At 37.0% G+C, this 17,998-nt stretch overlaps 2 protein-coding genes across 2 annotated transcripts in view; both read right to left on the bottom strand.

The window, feature by feature from the left end:
• The window catches only part of ankrd12 (ankyrin repeat domain 12), a 43,091-nt gene extending 35,051 nt beyond the window's left edge, over nt 1-8,040 (bottom strand). The window contains exon 1 of the mRNA XM_062428808.1: nt 7,912-8,040. The gene's annotated coding sequence lies outside the window, so the exon portion shown is untranslated. The remainder of the gene's footprint in view (nt 1-7,911) is intronic.
• Nucleotides 8,041-10,210: 2,170 nt separating this feature from the next.
• On the bottom strand, nt 10,211-17,337 carry ndufv2 (NADH:ubiquinone oxidoreductase core subunit V2). Its single transcript, XM_062429364.1, has 8 exons — nt 17,190-17,337; nt 15,590-15,652; nt 14,006-14,068; nt 13,239-13,355; nt 12,930-13,098; nt 12,419-12,528; nt 10,756-10,832; nt 10,211-10,597 (listed from the first exon to the last, which is right to left on the bottom strand). The coding sequence occupies exons 1-8, from the start codon at nt 17,229-17,231 to the stop codon at nt 10,504-10,506; spliced, it is 735 nt and encodes a 244-aa protein (XP_062285348.1). The 5' UTR covers nt 17,232-17,337; the 3' UTR covers nt 10,211-10,503.
• Nucleotides 17,338-17,998: the final 661 nt, after the last annotated feature.

Consider the following 17,998-nt stretch of genomic DNA (forward strand, 5'->3'; position numbering starts at 1 on the left):
TAATGATACACAAAGATCTGTGAATAAGAATTAAAAAAATATATGAAACTATATTATTTCTTCTCCATTCGCTGCCCTGAAAATTACAAAACCAAATACTTCACAATGACGTATAAACAACTCTTTAAAGCAGCACAGTACTGGGAATACTGTACGTCTTTACATAATTGTTCCTGCTTTACAGCACCTTGGTCAATACCCTATTCTCTAACTAAGAGGCTTATAGTCTGTCTGGAAAGCCTGTAGTAACCATGTTACGGGCTCACAGTTATACTGCATATAGATCCTGCCTGTGCTGGTGTTCACAAGGCCGGCAAATGTTTGAAAACAGTTTAGTAAATCTGTCATTTCAGTGGATATCTACTTTTAAATGACTGTACTTTATATACATTTCTTTTGGCTATATTTATTTAGATGCATTGGCAATGGTTTTACACATTAGTGGATAAGCTTTACATAGACTGAGTGAAATTGTAAGAATAATATGGAAACCCTACCATCATTTTATTTTTATTTTTGTGCATTCAAATCTTTCACTCAGTGCATTTAGCATTTGTTTTGAGGATGAATGTTAAAAATAAGTGACTAAATCTACTACATGGCCTTAATAGACGTTTTCAGGCTTTCATATTTGAATGACCGCTTCCCTTTTTTTTTTAAAAATCGTGTCCACGCTACAGCAACTGAGAATAATCGTAGCTCTTAAAAGTGTCGTTTTAAGGGATTTTATTAGCTCCTGTCTCAGAGTACGTACTCTCTACCATCCCCCAGCTCGTCCAAACATGTTTACATATGACGTCAGAGGTGAGAGCCGCGTTCAGGTATGGTCAGTTCACAGTGTGATTGCAAACAGAAAAAAACCCCTTGCAGGTATTTAAGGGTTTCCCCTGTCTGTCTAACTCAAAAAGCTTTTGTATTATTGGCTGCAGGTTTTGGTGAAAATTACGACCCGTGATGTTGACAGAACGAAAAAAAAAAGCAGAACTCGGACAGTTGACAGCAGACGCATGCTGGAGTTATCTTGTAATCCATATTTGAAAACGGTAGCTGCTGCATTTTATTGATTTTATGACTAATTATTAGTTACCCCATGTGAGACGAACGTGAAGTGTACTGTGAACTTTCTACGCCGACACTCAGAGGGTAACGTTAGAGGAGCGGAGCAGCGAACTCCAGCAGTAACAAACGAGAGCAGCTGATCGACAAACACCGCAGCATTAAACAACTTAAACAAACTCTGAGGTGAAGACAATAACTCAGTTCTCTGTTTGTCTCACCTCAACAACTCTGTGTTGGACAGCGGGAGGCTGCTCTCCGCAGCTGGAGACGTGACGTTAATACTAACACAGCGGAGCACCTCGCCTCCCCCTCAGTTTGTTATTCTAATACAGGCAGGAGACTCTACGATGCTTACAAATTGATTCATTAATTAATTAATACAGTTCACTTTTTAAACCAAAAATGCTTTACACCATTTATATTAATTGCCAGTTATGTGTAATATTGTGTTTCAGGGGATTAAGGACACCTTACTTTTTATTCAATCGAGAATTGACTCTGAATCAAATCGGCACCGAGGTATCGTGATCGTATCAAATGATGAGATCAGTGTTTTGTCCCAGGACTTTAAATTAAACACTGCCAATTGTTATGACCTTTTTTCCATCTTTGTATAAAATTTACATCCCTATGGACAATATAGTATCTCAAATCATAACCCCCCCCCCCGATTAGCATGACAGTCTACAGCTGCGTGCACAAACTGTAAATGCCGCACAGTGCACGTTCTCCAGCCTTCACCGCCATTATCTCATGAAAAATCCTGGAAAAACCCTGCATGTGGTTCTCCTGGGAGCTCCCCAGTGGGCATTTCCTTTCAGGGAGTCCCCAGAAATGTTGGGGCCGAAAACGCTGATTGTCAAACATATTCAGACGAAGACCAGAGTAGGGCTGCAGCAATCATCTGATAACTGTGTAAAATGCAATTAATATCAATATAAAAAATGTATAAAATGACTGTCAGCTAGATAACTACATAGTTCATGAAGAAGAAGACCCCCCCCCCCTCAGACACCCTTACTTCCTCAAGGCTGGATCTCCATTTTGCATTTGAGAAGACACTAAAGTCAGGTATTTTCGTCAGAGTGCTCAATATCATACAAGACGTTCAATAAGGCTGCAAAATGAATCCTCATAAAAAACAAATTTCAACCCTGACATCTATTCAATATCATTCATACATGACAATTACAGTACATGAACATTAGAGGGGAAATCCTTTGGAGCAAAGTAAATGCTACCAATTAATAACCGAGCTGCACCAACAGACGACAAGATCGTGTTACGCCATGTTTAAAACTGCACAGGCGATGTTGGGAAGAGATTTTAAACAAACGGAAAAACAAAAACTGGAGGAGCAACAAAAACATAGAGATGAGTCACTCGAGGAAAACCTGGGGATGACGAGGAAGACGACATTAACCTATTCAACACCAGTTCTGGATAAAAAATGGTGTTAAAAAAATAGAAATACCACCTCAGGGTTGTATGCCTGCACCAACCAGTCAGGTTGCAGTTTGTATTCATGTCTCTACAGACACAATATTTGTAGTGAGGACTCTGAAGCAGTTTAATAAAAATGTATTAAGTGTATTTTTGGAAAAATGGAAGGGATCACTATGTTGACATGTATGATCGTGTGAATAGAAACATGATCTTAACCTCTGACCACCAAATTCTTATCAGTTCATCCTTCAGTCCAAGTGGACGTTTGTGCCAGATTTTAAGAGATTCCCCTCCAGGTGTTTGAGATATCACATTAACGAGAACGAGACGGACGTGAGGTCTCAGTGACTTTGACCTTTGCCCATTAAAATCCAATCAGTTCATCCTTGAATCCAGGAGGACATTAGTGCCACATTTAAAGAAACTCCCTCAATGCATGGGATGGACTTAGAGACGTACATACATACAGACGTCCAGAAAACATAATGTCTCCATCCACAGCTGTTGCTGACGTGGAAGCATAAAAAAATCCCACCGAACAGTGAGTTATCTGTTGTGGGATTTAAAATACTTCCCAAATGGCTCGTGAAAGTCAGTCAGTTAAAGTGGACCAACACATGGATTTGGTACACTGGACTGCAGAGCACTGTTTTAACCACATAGACACTCAGTGACCAGAAAAGTTGACACCAATGTAATGAACCATGTTATAAATTTACCTTTATCAGAGAGTTGTTCAAACTCAAGTGCAAAACGACGACTACATAGAAGGATTCATCATAACCAACAATGGTTTTAGGAGATGTCATTGTTTCAAGACACATGACCGATAAAATACATCGCGATTGGCTGAAATACACACGGAGAAGGCTGCACTCTTAGCCCGCTAGCTTCTTTCTGGTGAATCTGATCGGTCACCAAATATGGTTTAACACTGGTGTTAGGAAAAAACCGGCTATGAAAAGAAAGAGGAGCGTTCTACTTCTGTGGAAGCAACAATGCTCCTGGGTGAAGAACAGGGATTGTAGTATGTTGTGTAAAGTTTGTTGGCTAACATGCTAGCCAGTTAGCATGTGTGTGTCCTGTGCGACATTGACAGCAGCAGCGTCTGCAGCGGACACACAGCTCTTGGTTTAACTGTTAATCATAAAGGCCTAATTTTGTTATTTACATATTTAAGTAATATATTAATATTACATGTTAATATCTGAAGGAAAACAACCAAATCTAAAAAGGAACTTCACTGCTGCACATATTAAGTGTAATAAATCACTTAGGTTAAGGAGAGAGAGAGAAAAAAAAAAAGTTATTTTCAAATTTTTGGCTGCCGAGCCAGTGAAAATATACACGGGGCCAGTGGGGAAAGAAATGTTATGTTAAACCCTGCATAGCATCGCATCATTTGACGCCGGTAGTATTAATCAGGCATGCCATGCTGACAGAAAAAGTAGTCATGGTATTGTAGCAATGTTATACCAATCCAAAGAGGAAATGTGATAAATGTGCTGCTTTTAAAAAGAGCCCGAATGAACACTGACGCTTTAAAAAAAAAGAAGGGGGGAAATGGGGGACATCGGTCAGTCGTCTTACATCACAGCTGTGTGTGTGTGTGTTCCCTTTAATGTGGCGGCTCTCGATCGTGATACTGTAGCTGCTGCGACTGTTTTATGTTGTGAGTCCAGTAGAATATTTTTGCTTCACTGTATATGTTAATTTAGACAGATGTCTCCTTATTTAAGAGTGGTTATGTTAAGAAAACCTCAACATTTAAAAACAGGGTAATGGTTACTGTAGGGGTTGTATTACACTGTACAGGTGTTGGTTACTCGGTGTACGTGCATGTTTTTTGTTACTCTACTCTTACGCCTAATACTCTTGATCCTTACTGTACATATGTGGATCTCTAATTATGGGATTTAACTACAACTCAACCACATTAATACACAATATTGTGTATATATGATAAGGAGATTTTCCTAAATGTCATTTGTTTGTAAAAAGGTGCAATGAAATATTAAAGAATTGGCCGAGCTGCTATAAAATGGATAAACGCTCCCCCTCTATCTACTGTGCAACATTTATATGACAGTCCTATACTAGTCACTATCATGATTTGTTTAATATTTGTTTTAAAAATTTCCCTCAAGATTCAGACAGAAAATATGAATAAGAAAAACACGATTTGCATTTTATTCAGACTCTTGGAGCTCTAAGACATACGAAAGGTGCTCATTTCAAGCTTCTTATACTAGCGTTTGAAATTACACAGTACATCATGATGCAATACACGATATGCTGCCCACAATAACAGTGTAACAACAGCAAATCTGCAATATATCACGAGGTAATCATCTATGATATGAAACTATCAAGAATGAAGAGTAAAAAAAGGGAAATTGTTTAGTTTTTATTCATCATTTCTTTTTCGTTCTACAAAGATTAATAATACAGATGTTTGGAGATAACCAGAGATTACCAGAAAGCAAAACATTGCAGTATGATTGCAGGAAATGATAGAAAATGATACACCTAGGCCTAAGATAGTGTGGTGTTGATGCCAGAGCACCCATAGCAAGAAACTGTGCGGTGATATATCATAAGATCAATTATTCACTGCTCCCTACAACCGTTAACACTGTGAGACATCTCATTCATTCTTAGCCAAATCACCATCTGATGCATCCTCAGTTGCCAAGAGCACTAACAAGGTCTTTATCCGCACTCATGTTCTTTGTGTTTTGGGACTGTAGTCGAGTATTGAGATGAACCCTACTGAGAACGACCAAATGAGCCTGTTCGGTAAAAATTGGGTGAATTTGACGGCACATTAACGAAGACATTGCTAATCCCACCAAATAAAACTAACCACAACCTGACTGTGCAGACAATCAATACACTATTATACCAATGACAGAGTAATAAGATGAAGAAAGTCTGTCAATAGTCTATGCACTGCCACGGTTATGAATATAGACATTTTTTATTATTGTAGCACCTCTCCAAACGGCACTTTAACACCAAAAATGTCCACGAAATACATATAAAGCTAAGTTAAACTGGAAGATCTTACCTTAACAATGTCTTAGTATGTCTGTGACCTGTAAATACAATCGATAAGAATACAGAAAATTGATGCTTTGTTCTCTTCAAGCATGAAAACTGCTGTTGAGTTTAGAGTTAAATCAAATTAACATGCACTTTGTGATTATAGCACATGTTCATACTTTATATCCTTGTAATCGAGGACTGCATTTTATGGGTAGTAAGCTCTGACATGAGGTGCAGAGTATGCAGGTTGCCGTTTGACCCCGAGTGCTCTGCCACAGGCAAGTCTATCGATTAGTTCCTCCTCGCTGGTTTAAGGTGTGATAAGGGGTGAAATGACTAAGTGTAGTTTTTAGTTTAAGCAGAATGACAACGTGCCAATTCTCGGTCTTTCATGGCACATTGTTTCACAACCGTGCCCCATTTGAAAAACTAATTCATGTAAAACCGAGTGAGACTATGTAAGAGAATATGTTAATACTAGTTATCTAACAATGTAACTGACTAATGCCACAATCAAATGTATATCATATGTGAATTTAACGATGGACACTATTGGTTGAGTTTGATGGATGTTAATTTTACAAGCAAACTGCAGTTCTTCTTGTTGTAATTATCCAATGTGGCTGATGAAACCTTTATTGACTGATCCAACATTAACGATACTTAAGTTGTAATATAAAAAGGTTTATAACATGTAATATATAACATGTTTTAGTTGCTGTTTTCCTGTGGTTTGGTTGTGTGATGTCAATATATCAAGCTTCTAGAGAGTTCAGTTAGCGATCATGGCGTTGTTGTTTTTTATGTGTTTCTAACTGTTTTTGTGAAGTAGTGTTAAGCAACAGAAAGCCAAACTGTTCTCTTGTGACCACAAGAATGACATGTCCTGTAATGGCATGAAGAAAAAAAACCTGGTTTATTTTAGAAAAACAAAACTTTTTTATTTTGTGAGCACAAGAAAGCATAAGAAAAATTGTTACCATACTGTTCTTTTCCCCTTATTATACCAGGATGGTTATTACATTTTAGGTTTTCTCTGCCTTTACACGTACAAAGAAGGGAAAAAAATCTGTTTAATTTATAACACTAGGTGAATAATTAAGTTGGTAAAATAATCTTCCATTTCTGTTTCTATTTCAAAGACTGTAATGTTAATAGCTATTATATCTTCGTGGAAGGATATCCTCCCTCCTTCCCCACATTAATCAACACATGATACATACATCTATGAGTAATATGAGTAACGTTTAAAATATTTACAGAAACTACCACGCATTTGGTATTGCTTTTGGTGTATGGGAGGTTTTCATCAGCTTCCATTTAAATGTGTGTGTAAAGGCTGCTTCTTTAAAATTTAAGGTTGATGTTTTTTTGGCTCAGAGCAGTCGTAGCAAGGACAGCCATCTAAAAAACAGGCAGCTTTTGTATAAGGCAACACACCCCCAAGATGTCATAGTCATTGGCTTGGGTGGGTGGGGGTGGGGGGGGCTGCTACTGCTGGTTATTCAAGCTATGCTAGTTCCTTGTGTGCCTCTTTGCAAATCAAAACTGCATTTTATAACAGATTTTGGTAAGCTATTACTGCTATACTAGTGACTGGGTGTAAATAAACGGTGGCGTATCATTGCAGACACCACCACCACCCACCTCACTGTAATGTCGCCCGTGCTTTGCCTTCACTACTCACTGCAAGCCTTATGTTGTTAAGCGCTCATTCTTTCAACTTGGCTTACGGTTTGTAAACATAAGAAGCAAATATATAAATACATATATTTAACCTTATGTCCCGAAATCTGCACCACACATACATATGTCATTTGATGTCCCCGTGGTGTCGACGTAAAGAACAATTCAAGTTGTCATGTTTTTAATGGCAATACTCAACACGAGAGCACACAGCACAGCCTGAGACAAAAGCCCCACTGCAGCCCCTTCAATGCCCTCACATCGTCCCCCCCCTCCTCCTCCCTTCCCCAGCCAGCCAGCCAGCCAGGGCTTTATCTAGATAGCTATAGCAAAGCCCGTTTCCAGCCTTCTGCTACACGGCTTCACCCCGACATTTTCCTATCGGGCTTTTCGGTGCGCTCGCTTTATTTTTAAAAAAAGGCGGCCATGCAATAAACGCAAATACGGGGTTATACATTTTTTTTTACAGTTTAGCGCAGAGAAAGTGCTCAATGTGTGTAAAAACACGTGGCCCACAACTATAACCGAGCCAACGCAAACACATAACATTCACATTTTTCTCACGCAGTTTACGTCAAATTAGCTTAACGTTAGCCTGCCACAGATAGCCTCACCGATGTGCAAACCTTAACGATACCGAAAAGGCAACTCAAACAAAAGCAAAAACCTTACCTTTAAACTGGGTTACGTGTGCCCACCGACTCATTCGAGGTTTCAAGTGAATTATTGCGCAATATAAACAGATATTTCCCCCCCTAAAATAGCTGGACGTTAACTGTAGCCTACGGCTGTGTGACGTTCATGGCTGGGTTTTTTGAAAACATCGCAGCCGTTCGTCGTCGCTTCGTCCTCTCCGAGAAGAGCCCAGGCGAAAACATGGAAGCCATTCTCCCATTGGCCGAGAGGGAGTCACGTGACCTGTCCTAGAGCCCCGCCCCCAACCGAGCTTATAAAGGTCTCCGTCTGCTCGGGATAGACTGTAGATGGGTATGTGTCACACAAAAAAAAAGAAAAAAAAACTGATTTAACTGTTTAATATATGATGGATGTTACGAGTTAATCGGCGTTAAGTTAATGTTAAGAGTGTTAGTTACGCTGTGATATGTTTGTTAGGTAGTAGTGATGAGTTTTAACGTGTACATTTTGAACTGAAAAAGGCAGTAATGTAATGTAATGGGGCACTTGACGTCATCTTTTCCGTTGCTGCTGCCGCTGCTGCTATGTTTGCGGTCAGTGGGAATTTTCTAGAAGATCATGGCCCGGTGGTTAACACAGGAATGACTGTTTCCTTTCTATTCTCTCCTTTTATTCTACATCTTTTAGTCACATTTTTTCATTAATAAACCCTTTAACTCGCCCCCCCCTCTTTCGCCCGTCCCCGCCAATTCTTTTTGTATCCACCCAGCTCTGAGTTGGGGTTGCGCAGTGACATTTGCATCATGGTGGTGGATATATTGCTGCGCATGCGCCATGGTGCATAATATTATATGTTGCAGAGCTTGAAAGTCGCAAGAGGAAACCGGGGATGGGGGGAGGGGCACCGGCTAGACACGAAAACGCCACCGGGGCGGGTTGAAAATGACAGGAGCAGTTGTAGGAAGGGGGGCTGTGGTGTTGAGTCTATGTAAGGCAAGAGGATTTATCATACAATAGCCTGACCGGATTAACTTTACTGATATCTGCAGTCCATCTTTGACTACATAAGCAAAATTAGACTTTCATTACATTTTGACTAGTCAAAGTGCTATCTTATTATTATAAAACATTTAATATTTTTCCATCTTAACTCTTATTTTCTTTGTTATATGTTTTTAACACTGTAGATTAAAAAAAAAGGCTGATACTGCCATTACTATGTTAATCCCAGGAACATTGCACACATGTATATAACATCAGGAAGTTCTGCATCGCACATCTATATATGGCAGATTTATTAACACAGATTGTTTATTGTATATAGTTTTTTTTTTTTTGTATTTAATTTAATTTAATTTATCACTTTCACCCTTAAGCTGCTACTTTTTTCCACTATACTGCTTGTGTCAATTTGAATTCAATTATTGTCTCAATTATTGGATCAATAAAGATGCATCTTATCTTATTTTAATTAAGACTTTTGCCAATAAGTTATAGCCACATTGTAGTTTTCAGCATGTACATTTTTAGATCAAGACTATCAATCAAGACTAGTTGAGACTCATATAACACATTCAGTTATAAGTAGTTATTTTTTTAATTTTAGTTAAGTTTGAAACTAGGGTAATATTATTAGCAGAAAGCAAGTAGTCTTGACAATGAACACAGTCAAGGTGAAAAATGGCTCGATGTAATCTGTCTAAATCTGACTTGTTAAAATTATTTGGATATATATTTTGTGTATGTGCATGATTGAAATTAGGTTTTTAATGAATGATTCCTGTTTCACGTGCTATGATTGTAGCAGACAGAAAAATACATTACATTTGGACTAATATCTTGACTTATTATTACTTGCTGTATTATTGAAAATATTCTGACTGGTCACACTGTCATCATGACTCATCAAAACGCCTTTACATGTATATTATTGATTCTATGGTGATATTGTTTACTGTACTCTGTATTTCTGGAGGGCTGTGACTGAAATAACACCAACAATAAAAACATAAGCTTCTTATCTTCTACAGCACTGTGTCATGTGGTAAAGCTAAGTGATACAATAACATACATTTTCTCTAAAATGTTGCTGTATTTAGTCATTTATCGTTTGTTTTAGTCGGCTACATCAGTCTAATCAGTTCAGAAAATAGCCTCACTTAATTGCAATACATATTTTAGACCAGGAAAAGATGTGGTAGAACTATTATAACAATTCAATAAAATACCAGATTTTTAATTCTTCCAGAAAATTAAGAAACACCTAATTTCAGGCCTACACATAAATATGTTAAACTCTACATAGTTGAAAATAATTAAAATCTATGTCAAAGAATTCTTTAAAATAATTTATTTGTTCCTTTTGGCCAGTTTCATACAGAAAAGTCTGCAACTGGCAGATGCTGCAGTTGTTGTCACAGGCAGAATTATAAATATATTATCTGTACCATCAGATCTGTTTACAGTTAAATCACCTTTTCCTCTTGTTGGTTTCTCTGTGAGTGACACACTGACACCTAGAGCACAGGTACATGAACAATTTATTTACACAATATGTTTGAGTAAAACATAATAGCAGGTTCAGGGACAAGTTGCTTTTTTGGAAAAGCAGATTGTGGCCATAAATGTCTACAGGTCTGCTCTCACACCAACGCCTGGTCCTGGAGGAGGCTCTGTCAGAGAAGTCAGTCCACCAGCAGGCTCACAGGAGAAACGGCCGCTCCTACAGTTAAAAGAAAATAGATTCAATCAGTCTAAATATGACAGAAAATTCAAGTTGCTAGTTTTTTTAATAATAAGACAGTGATGCAGTGTGCTGAGATTTAGTTAATCAATCAGAATAAAATATTAGTGAATCCTTGGTGGGCGTTTTGTACGTACCTGGGCCCTGGTACTGGGACTCTTCCTGCTTTAAGTTCATCAATAATATTCTCAATATCCTGAGCAGTGAGGTCCTCCTAAAAAAAAAACAATAAAAAAACAAAAGCAGGATAAATGAGAAGAAAGCAGCACATACATTGAGCTGCTGCTTTTCAGTGTGAGTGGTCTCATGATCTGAATTATTAAAAAGGTCTTTTACACATCTGTCGACATGTATAATGAAGACCTTCTCACCCTCCTTCACATTAAAGAGAGAGGAGGGGAGTTCAGGAGGAAATACTACATTAAGAATTAAATTAGCTCATGATGATTTTAGCCAAATCTATAAAAAGCATTAATTCTTCACACATCTTATGAAAGTAGCTTTTAAAACTGCCCGTTTAAATATCACACTTTCTTTAATAATAACCCTCACGACTTTCATATTTATTATTATCAGAAATAATAGGTTTCAGACTGATTGATTTTTCCCCTGCCGTGGCACCATAATGCAACAGATAATTTGGTGCTGTCACCAATTTGCTCCCAAAAGTGCATCAGATAGTAATATTATATTTTGTTGTGGCTATAAAAACTCATTATCATGTATTAGTTGGCTAAATGTTAATAATGTGCTACATTCAAAAGATAATGAAAATGGCTTAAACTGTCAGCTCAGTTAAAATCCACTTCATAAAAAAAAAAACTAATTGTAGATTGCTTAAAATTGGTGGTAAACACGGTTAAAATTGTGCCAACTAACTTCTGATTTGCTTTTAACTCCGGCAAAGCTGAGCTGCCCACGTTGTTTTTACACACAGCTGAGTCACTGTGGTTGGTGTTTATTATTACTGATGAATAATATAGTGTTATCCTACAACACTTGTTCACTGCATTATTTTATATTACATAATCCAATATGTAAATATGCCTTAAAATTAGATCAGACATTTAAACCCCTAAAACAAATCTAACAAGCTATTAAAATGTCATATCTGTGCAGTTACACTCTTTATTATCTCAGTCCTGAGCTTCTGGTTTGCAGCTTTAAGAGCACTGAACCACACATTGTAGTTCTTTGGTCTTAAACCAATGACAAACTGACCTTCTTAAATAAAACTAAATGCATTTAATTGATGACTAAATTATTTTAATAACCAGAGAGTGCTAATCATTCACATAAAATACTTACTTCAGTATAACCTCCCTTTTTACACCTAAGCAATTTGAGATGCTGCAGAAAATTCCTCCTTTCTCAGTCGTACTTACTTTAATTGGGTCTTTCACTTGTGCTCAGGTTGCAATGTCTAAATTTCATGTGATGTGTTAAACAGCAAATCCAAAAAGCAAGCTTTTCATATCACACCTGGCTCGTAAAGTTAATCTAACCGAGGTCATAGGTGAGATAATATTGTTATTTCAGCGAGATGATTATTAAATTAAGATTTGATTATATTTCTTTACTTCCTCCCTGTTAAATTATTTAAAGCCAAACGTGTAGACTATACCACACCTGCACAGGATTCCTAAGAAAATTAAAAAGGTGGTATTTCTGCGAAAAGAGCTGCAAGATGTATCCTCTACATTCTTTGCAAAACTCATTTCGGCCTTTAACCTAATTTTGTAAAATTTAGTTATGATGTTCAGTAAAGAAGCCAACTGCACAGAGTAGTCCAGCACTCACATAATAGTTGTCATTGATCTGGACCATCGGAGCATTCACGCACGCTCCCAGGCATTCCACCTCTATTAGTGAGAACATCTTGTCTGGAGTAGTCTCTCCAACCTTGATACCTGTGGAACAAGAAAAAAAAAAGAAGGAAATTAGGCATGTTTATATTTGGCTCATCTCCTCTGGCAAGCTGCAGATGTATCAAAACACCAAAAATATGTAACTCAAGCAGTACGATCTGATATTACACAGCTGCAACATGATCTGTGAGTTATACTAAAAAGTATAATGTCAGTTCCTATGAAACTCTTCTGGTTCGTCTTCAGTCTCACATGTCTTCTTGTTTGCTGCCATAACATGCTGTTGTTTGAATACTGCTGACAACTGTATATTGTCATGTTGCTTCCACCCTCTCTGTTTATCTCAAATATACACCATTTTTTTTTTAAAACAAGCTTTTTTTCATCTGCGTCTTCATCTCTTTATTGGTGTGCCGCTGTAAAATGGAAAATTGCTGTCATACCCAGTTTTTTTTGGATGGCCTCCAGGATGCTGTCTGAGTTGCAGAGCATGCAGGGAGTTGTTGTGCAGATCTGAATGAAGAACTTTCCCACGGGCTGACGCAGGAACATCGTATAGAACGTCGCTACTTCGTACACCCTCATTGGAGCCACTTCCAGCACCTCGGCGACCTGAATGAAAATAATTGCAGACATTCAAAAAAAGGTTCCCCCTTGCCGGAAGCTTTCTGGATTACAAAAAAAAAAAAAAATCTAATTGGCATCACAAAGCTGTACAACAAATTTCAGGGGAGAAAAAAAAATCACTTTGCCTTGTTCATGGCGGAGATGGGGAGCCATCCGTGTTGTCTCTGGGCTAAATCCAACACGGGGATGGTGGCTGCTTGCTTGTGTCCATGAGGATACATTGAAATGATGGCCTCAATCCTCTACAGACAAAACACACAAAAAAATGATTTTAACATGTTTGTTGAGTTGCACAGAATTACAATCACAGCATTCCTCTGTCGTAATTTAAACAAATAAACAATTTAAAACTGCAAAATGATGTTCATACAAAAGCATTACCTACAAAGACATTTAAAAGAGAATCACTGAGAGCAGCATTACATCATACAAGTTAACATCAGCTAACAAAATCATCCCTTTTTTTATCATGTTTAAAATGATGAGGTGCTCATACTTTACTCTCCAGTATAGCGGAAGATAACCATTAAACAGAATATCGACAGAAGACCTCAAGTGTCATGTTTCAGCTTCTTAGAAATACAGACAGAAGAACCACTCTGTAGGAAAATACACTGGCTGAAACTAGTGAATCAGAGAAAGGCTAGAAAAGGGTGTGAAGCCACATGATTGTTTAAATAGTAGCAAAATAAAACTATTATAGTCATAAAAGAAATTACAGTAGGATAAGTGTACCTGAAAAGCTTAGTAACATGTTTGCTCCTGGATTTGCGTTCAAGATTCGTGCAAAAACACATCTCGGTATTGTATATTGCTGCTGGCTTCAAATAAAAAATAATGCTGCATCACTTCATCCCTCAAACATACGTCTCCAGTCAGATGTCAGGCTTACCTTTTTGTTCACTTCAGTGAACTCAAAAGGGGTGTCGGGGTTGTTGTCAGGTGTATCTCTGTGCTAAAACAGAAGGATCTTCATGTTAGGGGACAATTAGTATTATTTACATTGTGCACTAAATGTATAATTGTCCTTAGTCATCTTTAAATAACATTTATCAGCCAATTTCTATTAAACTTTGTTAACAAGCTATCAAATATATGAATACATTTCAGTATGAGTGGTCCATTGTTGGTTGGTATTATAAACACATTTTTAAAACCATTATCATGCCTGAATATGAACAGTATTTAATACCATTATGTAAATCCTGAGGGGAAAACAGGTGCCCCCATCAGACCATGAAATGACTCCACACAGATAACAAATTGCTAAGTAATTTCTACTTCTGCACACACTGCCCCCTTGTGAGCAGCAAACAGCATTTATGCAATTAGATGAACAACTTTAATGGTTTGTTCGTAGTTTTAAATGAATTTATTGGTGTTTGAAATTTTGTCAAAACACAATGTTCTTAGTTAAAGAGGAGTGGTTCAAAGACAATTCAGCTAAATGATTTTTTTCCTTCCAAACAGACAAAAAAACATCTTTTCTATCAAGGGACTAGAAACCATGGTGTGTTTCCATTACATGAGAGCATCACTTGTGATGTTTATGCTGCCGTGCACGACTCTAGCAGCTTATAAAGGCAGCTCCCAGGATAAATTAGGAGCTTTTGGAAAACCAATACCTTTGGGATCATTTCAGCAACAATCAAAGAGATATCTTAGCAACAACTTGTTATGGTGATGCATTGATCGTTACAAACCGTAATTTAATTTTCCAATTATAGCAACATATATAAATGTAATAATGTGACAACCAAAACCTTAATTCTCCCAGATGTGCTTAAGGTTGACTCTTGTTGTTTTATCTGGTTTCATAAGATCTCAGTCCCATTTCTTTTTCTGTTATCCATTCAGAATGGGTTTACTTGTAATAATATATTTTCAAATTATGGATTAAATGTTGCAACAAAATATGTGACTATGCACTGTAAGATCACAAATATACAAAATAAGAAAGAATGGACTGAAGCTTTACAAACGACTAGTGTACAATATGTGGGATATTTCAATAACAGCTCAACTTACTGCGATGATAAAGAGAATAAGTGATAAAGAATGAACTAAATCACAGATCAAGACAACACTGATCATAATTCAGAATATTTAAAGCACCACAAATACAGCAGTGGGTCTTCAATGTGATTTCTGACTGTTGACTGTATCACAGTAGTCTCTGATTTATCAACAGTTAAAATGAACAGAAATGAAAACCAGCAACAATTACGACAACGTGTCATTCACATCTCGGCTGAGATTTCAACAAAATGACAATCAATTCTCAAACTCATGTATAATTTACAGCATAAGTGTCTGATTCAATGCAACCCGCTATATCTCCTTCACTTTTGAGAGGGCTAATTGTGAGGTGTTCGAACATTTAACGAGGATAGCTGACAACAAAGCACCAGCTGCAACTCTAAATCCAGCGTGTTCTGCACTTCTCTCGACTCTGATTAAAAATACAGTGACTCACCACAAAGATGCCGCCAGCTCCAGCACGGGCAGCAGACCGATGCAGACTCCTGACCTGTCTGGCCTAAAAGCAAGAAGAAAAGAAGACAAATAAAATACCGGAAATGTGATGAGCTAAACACTGAATCAGTCTCTACTGAATAAAATATACATTTAACTTATTATTATCCCTACAATTCAATTACTGCAGGACTAATAGTTAAACTTCCTAAGCTGAGTGGAGACATGATGAGATACTTTTGACAGTTTTTTTTTGCTTCAGACAAAAAACTTCATATGAAAATTGTTAAAATATTAAGAAATGAAAAGGTTAAAACTGGCATTGTTGTCATTGCCTACCATAGTGACTGTTTCAATTGCTTGTTGATACACAATAAGATACAATTTTGTATCACTGAATCAGATTTAAATGTACATTATCCATACAGTCATATAAACATATATTTTTTCATTATCACTATCAAACCAAATGGTCTGGTGTAAATGAGTTTTGGTTACATTACATAAATACATCCTAGCCCCACTTTGTGTCTTAAACTTTGTACAGCACTCATCAATAAAACTATAGGACAATATATAGAATACTATTATTATAAAATGTTAAAGTCATCAGTGATCACACACATGAGGACAGCAGGCCTTTAAACATCAGTTTACATCAGTGTTGGGGAGTAACTAGTTACATGTAATTACAGAATAAATGTAACTGTAATCCAGTTACTGAGGAAAAATGTGTAATTAAATTAGTTATTTATGAAAATGTTGATGATTACAGACTTTTAACATCTTTCTCAGGAGGGTTTTTTCCTCATTTTTTAATATTTAACATGGCATGGACTTATTTGGAGACTTAAATGGTGCCACAGTACCAATTAAGCACATGCCAGACATTTAACTTTTTAACATATCTTTATTTTATATTCCAAAATCTACATGAACTAATGAATACCTTTTCAAATGAGAGATAAACCTTGCTTTATAAGAAATGATCTCCTTTATAACTCATGTCAGTACCCATGAAAAACACCTGTAATCTAATGTAATGAGTTACATTACTTTGATTAAGTAATTGAAATAGTTACATCACTTATTACATTTTAAACAGGGTATCTAACCTGTATCCTATTACATTTCAGTAGTAACCTTCCCAACCTTGGTTAATATATAATGAGTAACTCAATAAAGTCAGTGATCCACATGCCAGTGTTTTAAAATACTGAACAACAACAGGATCAAAACACACACAGAGCTAAAACATCAAAGTATGGATCGACCTCACGGTGCTGTGACCCTAAATCCTCCAAACATTACAGTCTCTAATATTAATGTGGAAGTCCGTATCAGATAAATGAGCATAATGAAGTTAAAACCAATGCTCATGATAAGACTTATTTCTGCACTGCTCGTTTGTTTGATCTTGTAAACACATTTGACAGCTGTAAACTAAACTAGCTTGTTTGCTAATGTTACCCAATGTTAGCCGTTAGCTTAGCGGCCTACTCCGCTTTGCCCTTGTGGGGAGTCACAACGTTTACTCTGAAGATTATCGGACACAGAATGACAACATGTAACCCAAACCACAGTTTATATCACAACCATACCGTCTGCGACACTGCAGAGCGAACAGCAGCGGACAGAAACATCTTGGGGCTTGAAGTTTGGTCCCGGTTCGTTAACAAATGGACGGGACAGCAGCGGCAGGCATCGACACAATCCGGCTCGATTAACTGCGTCTGACGTAGGGCGTTACGTCAATCAGTCGCGGCGCAACTGAATCGATCCCAGATCAAAAGCAGATGATGATATTTGGTAATTTCCTCTGAGCTGTTATATAACCTGAAAGATGGTACATAAGATAGAGTACAGCGAATTAAAATGAGTTTTCAGGCAAAGGTGAAGATGTGAATTCAAACAAATAGACATTTAATCAGGGTTATAATATATAAAAGCCAAAAATATAACATATTTTAGATATTTTATTTTTAAAAAGTCAAAAGTCTGGCATGGGCTTAATTGGTACCGTGACACAATTTGAGCCCATGTGTGCTCCAAATAAGCACATGTCATGATTTATTTAAAGAATATTTAAAAAATATATATTGTTTTCAAAGAATTAAAAAAACATCAATATATGTATTCAGTAACATGTTAAATATTTTTTTTAAAAAGGGGAAAACCCCCCCTGTGCAAAATCTTAAAGGTCTGATTTCAGATGTAATATCCTTTTGTAATCATCAACATTTTCATAAGTAACTGTAATGTAATGACACATTTTTTCGGGTTACTGTTACATTGATTTTGTAATTAAATTACGTAACGCTGTTATATGTAAGTAGTTACTCCCCAACACTGCATTCAGTAGAGATACCTTTTTTCTTCTTCAATAGAGCCAGGCATTATTTTTTTCATT

Source organism: Scomber scombrus, chromosome 11 (assembly GCF_963691925.1).
Source record: "Scomber scombrus chromosome 11, fScoSco1.1, whole genome shotgun sequence".
Lineage (NCBI taxonomy): Eukaryota > Metazoa > Chordata > Actinopteri > Scombriformes > Scombridae > Scomber > Scomber scombrus.